The sequence below is a fragment of the Colobus angolensis genome, unplaced genomic scaffold, assembly GCF_000951035.1.
Source record: "Colobus angolensis palliatus isolate OR3802 unplaced genomic scaffold, Cang.pa_1.0 Scaffold369, whole genome shotgun sequence".
Classification (NCBI taxonomy): Eukaryota; Metazoa; Chordata; class Mammalia; order Primates; family Cercopithecidae; genus Colobus; species Colobus angolensis.
In genome coordinates this window covers 2,072,846-2,077,855 of record NW_012117032.1, presented here as the reverse complement: position 1 = coordinate 2,077,855, position 5,010 = coordinate 2,072,846, and the positions used below count along the sequence as shown (strand labels likewise).

Below are 5,010 nucleotides of genomic sequence, written 5' to 3'. Positions count from 1 at the left end.
CAGGATGGTCTCGATCTCCTGACCTCGTGATCCACCCGTCTCGGCCTCCCAAAGTGCTGGGATTACAGGCTTGAGCCACCGCGCCCGGCCTCATTTGGACCATTCTTATGCAAATTGTCTTTCTTTAAGTTTTTTGTTGCATTCTTCTTATGAAATATTTATTTTATTAAATGTAAGAGGTATTTTTAATGCATCTAGTACCTACCTACATTTTGCAAAGTTAATGCTGCTTTTGTTTTATGGATGCAATAGTTTCTTAAATATTTCTGAGAATTTTAATGTTTTTAGGTTTGGTTCTGTTCCTTGAATTTCATACAACCTCAAGAGTCTATTTCTCATGTTATCTTAGATCTTTCTGGTCATATTGCAGGCTTTTAGCAAGTGGTGATTTTTAGCCAGACAGGTCTACAGGCAGGACTGGTCACTACACTCCAGGGTGGGTAAGCCAGTACATGGGAATCAGCCATCTTGCCAGACCCCCAGAGGACACAAAGGTAGTAGTGGCTCTAAATATGTATGTGTAGACAGACACTGAACATCAAAGTAGGGGACGTCTATGATCAGTTACCATGCCACATAGAAAAAGGGGGAGCAGTGTGCACCTGAACCCTTGCTGAACAGTCCTTCCCTAACCAGCCTTTCTTTCTTTTCTTTTCTTTTTTTTTTTTTTTCCAGACAGGGGCTCACTCTGTTGCCCAGGCTGGAGTGTAGTGGTGGGATCTTGGCTCACTGCTGCAACCTCCGCCTCCCGGGTTCAAGTGATTCTCATGCCTCAGCCTCCCGAGTAACTGGGATTACAGGCAGGCGTCACCATGCCTGGCTCATTTTTATATTTTTTGGTAGAGACAGGGTTTCACCGCATTGGCCAGGCTCCTAACCAGCCTTTCTAAAGTGGCTGGTCTAAAGTAACCTTCACTTATTCTCACTCTCAACAGCCCTTATATTTTCTTCATACAAGGAATTGATAATGTATTTCTTATTCACTTCTTCATTTGGTTATAGTTTGCCTGTGACACTACTGTACAAATAAACTCTATGAATGCAAAGCCTTTGTCTATCCTGTTCACTGCTATATCCACAAAACACATACTAGTCAATCAGTATTTCTTGAAAAAGGTATGAACACTTACATATTCCTCAGAACCAATTCCACTAACAAATCTCAAAGCATAAGAGATGTAAATAACATAATATCCTAATGATATATTTAGGGTAATCAATTTTATATGATTGTAACTTGCAAAATGCTAATTTCATTTTATTTTTACTGTCATTTACTATTTTTACACATATATACACACAAACAAAGTCAAGTATACAACCACATTATTCAGAGGGTAATACAATATTTATGCCTTTCTTTTTTGTTTTTGAGATGGAGTCTCGCTCTGTTGCCCAGGCTGGAGTACAGTGGCATGATCTCAGCCCACTGCAACCTCCGCCTCCTGGGTTCAAGCGATTCTCCTGCCTCAGCCTCCTGAGTAGCTGGGATTACAAGCATGCGCCACCACGCCCAGGTAATTTTCGTATTTTCAGTAGAGACAGGGTATCACCATGTTGGCCAGGCTGGTCTCAAACTCCCGGCCTTGTGATCCACCCGCCTCAGCCTCCCAAAGTGCTGGGATTATAGGCGTGAGCCACTGCGCCTGGCCGCTTTTCTAATTTATGAATATCACACTAGTGCAACAGAAGTTGTCACAAATAATTCCAGTGAAGTCATTCAATCACATCCTTAAGATTCATAGATAAAACAATTTCTATTTAATTGGTCAACAGCAAATCCTTGCTAATTGAATGTGAACCTCAAAGATGCAAGCCCAACACAGTCAGTAGTGCAGAGCCAGGTCTGTGATCTAGATCTTCCCTTTCCTGATTCAAGGAAAACACATCTTCCTGGACCTGGGATAGCAAAAATCTGCTGTTCACCAAAGTCGGCTCTCCTCTTTGCCTACTGTGATGGCTAATATTGAGTGTCAACTTGATTGAAGGTTGTAAAGTATTGTTCTTGGGTGTGTCTGTGACATTGCTGCCAAAGGAGATTAACCTTTTGAGTCAGTGGAGTGGGAGAAGCAGACCCACCCTCAATCGGGTAGGCATCATCTAATCAGCTGTCAGCACAGCTAGAATAAAGCAGGCAGAAGAACGTGCAATGAGCAGACTTGCTGAGTTTTCCAATCTCATATTTCTCCTGTGCTGGATGCTGCCTGCCCTTGAACATGAAACTCGGAATTCCTCAGCTTTTGGACTCTTGGACTTACACCAGTGGTTTGCTAGGGGCTCTCCGGTCTTTGGCCACAGACTGAAGGTTACACTGTCAGCTTCCCTACTTTTGAGGTTTTGGGACTCAGACTGGCTTCCTTGCTCCTCATATTGCAGACGGCCTATTCTGGATGTCACCTTGTGATTATGTGAGTCAATGCCCCTTAATAAACTCCCCTTCACATATACATCTCTCCTATTAGTTCTGTCCCTCTAGAGAACCCTAATACACTCACCCAGTAGGAGCTGATGTCTCCTAGAATTCTAGAGCCTCCTACCTGTAGAGCAATTCTCCAGGCTCAGCAACCCAAGTAGCTGGGACTACAGGCATGCGCCACTATGCGCGGCTAATTTTTGTACTTTTAGTAGACACAGGGTTTCACCATGTTGCCCAGGCTGGTCTCGATCTCCTGAGCTCCAGAAATCTGCCCACCTCAGCCTCCCAAAGTGCTGGGACTACAGGCAAGAGCCACTGCGCCCAGCCTATCTTTTTCTTATGGCTTCAAAACCTTCACAAGCAACATACATCTTCTGAGATCCAAGCCCCTCTTTCTAATTAATTAACTGATATCTTCAAATGTAAGTTGAACTTAGTAACATTCATCTTTGTCTCCCAAACTAGTTCTTCTTTCAATAAGCCATATGGAACCAGCATCTTCCTAATCAACCAAGCCAAGTGCCAGGAAGTCACACTCTTTCCTGCCCCCACACCTTCCTAACCAACTAGTCAAGCCCTGTGGAGTCCATCTCCTTAATATTTCTCATGTATCTCTCCATTCCCCCATCCCTCTTCCAGCCATTCAAAGTTATCTAGCACCTGGCTCACTATTTAACAACAGTAATAGAAGAGGATTTCAATTTGGAGTTTACACTAATGTATATAAAATGGCAAACTGTATAAGTAAACTAATCCTATCACTCAGTGAAAAACTGCAAACTCAGTGGAAAATTCTTTCCTTCAAGTTAATAAAAAAAATGTAAGTGACTTACTTAAATGGTGTAAACAAAAATGGTAAAGTAACTTCTTTTTTCTGAGTCATTTTCACCTGGGAACCAAGTATGAAAATATTACAAATGAGAAAAAAATGAATTTCATTTTGAAATATAAACATCCATTAAAATGATTCTTTAGGGATGGTTAACCACTTTGAAAATAAATGGAATTTTATGTTACTATATTGTTTCATAAATATTTAAAGAAAAATTTAACATTTTCTTACTATCTCAATAAGCTGAGAATTAAACATATCAATCTTGCAAAATAACATACTGTAATTAAAACTGTACTTCCTTAACTCTGAAAATAAAACAAGCCAAACTGCTTATTCTTAAAAGCGTTAAGAATAACAGAAGGTTTCGGTCAAAGAGTCACCTCTTTTAACTCTTAAGGAATCTCATAACGTACATGGAATGATAAGAAATGTTGCAATCTCTAATAAGACTTCTATGGGGCAAATTCTAATAGTTAAAGAATTGACTTGCAGTCGTTGTAAGCATATGTGGTAATCTTACATTCAGTCATACTCCTCAAAGACAATCTGATGCCCTCAGACTGAGCCATAGAACCTGCACTTCAGAAATGTGAAACATAAGTCAAATACGTAAAATTTAAGGGTAAATTTACAGGGAAATAGTTAAAAGACAAAATCAAGTATTTTCCCTTAATATATTCAATATTTAAATTGTAGTACTATCCATTTTTGTGCGTGCCTTTTTAAATTTTTTTTACCTTGAACTGTTCAAGAATCTGTACTGCATTTGTAAACATGCTCTCTGCTTTGAAGAGATCAGTGTTGTTAAGATAATCCACAGGAAGGATTCCCTGCAAATAACAAACACCAGCTTATTGATAGTATTCAGACAGCTCAGGCTATTCTTATAAAACAAAACAGACTGAAAAGCAATAAAGATAAGACATATGGACAAATAAATAATTGAAATACTTAAATGAAAAATCTTTTTAAAACTATAACTGAAAAATGTTCTATTATTTTTCTCATAAAGTAGATGTATTAAGATAAGCAAAGCAAGAGATGAATTAAATTCACTAACACCTGGCATTGGCTGAGAGATAACTATGTTCTAGGCAGTGAATTGAGTGCTTCACACACAAAAAACAATTACTATGGTAGGCCACAGCCAGCATACTTAAAATGAAAGACTTCAGACATATCAGACTGTACTGTACATAATAAGAGTAAGGACTATTCTGTTAAACTTTTGTTTTGTTATACATATACACAAACACTATGACTGTTGGGGTCATATTACTCAGCATTCTGGGTTAAATAACATTATTTTTTAAGAGTACATTTGATTTTGAAGAGCTAATAAGAGTGGCTGGTTGAAATAGTTATTTTCGGCATTTCGGTATCCAGGGCCCATTCTTAACAGCATTACTATTTTCTGTTGAGAAATCTTGCCAATTAGATACAGCATGTTAGGTTTATAATCCAGGGATCTGCTGATTACAACTCAGACTAGACCATCTGGAATTTGACTCCTGATAGTCAAGGGATAGAAACTAAGGTATAATGCTACTCTACCCTCATGTCAGTGCCCTGAGAACAGCTCTGCCATGGGATCATGGCTGTGGTTCCTTCTTCCAAGTCTCCAGATATCCTGGTTCCAGGTTATTCCAAGCCTGGTTTTCAAGCACCACTTTGTTTCAGCAAATCACCAATATCTTTTCAATAACTTTCCTGGCCGGGCGCGGTGGCTCAAGCCTGTAATCCCAGCACTTTGGGAGGC

General features: G+C 39.5%; 1 protein-coding gene across 3 annotated transcripts in view; it reads right to left on the bottom strand.

The window, feature by feature from the left end:
- The window catches only part of PIGN (phosphatidylinositol glycan anchor biosynthesis, class N), a 150,680-nt gene that overhangs the window by 96,598 nt on the left and 49,072 nt on the right, over positions 1-5,010 (bottom strand). For all 3 annotated transcript variants that reach the window (XM_011953602.1, XM_011953604.1, XM_011953605.1), the window contains 2 exons: positions 3,989-4,081; positions 3,250-3,305 (listed from right to left, as the gene is read on the bottom strand). In XM_011953602.1, the coding sequence (XP_011808992.1) occupies positions 3,250-3,305; positions 3,989-4,081 (149 nt within the window). The remainder of the gene's footprint in view (positions 1-3,249; positions 3,306-3,988; positions 4,082-5,010) is intronic.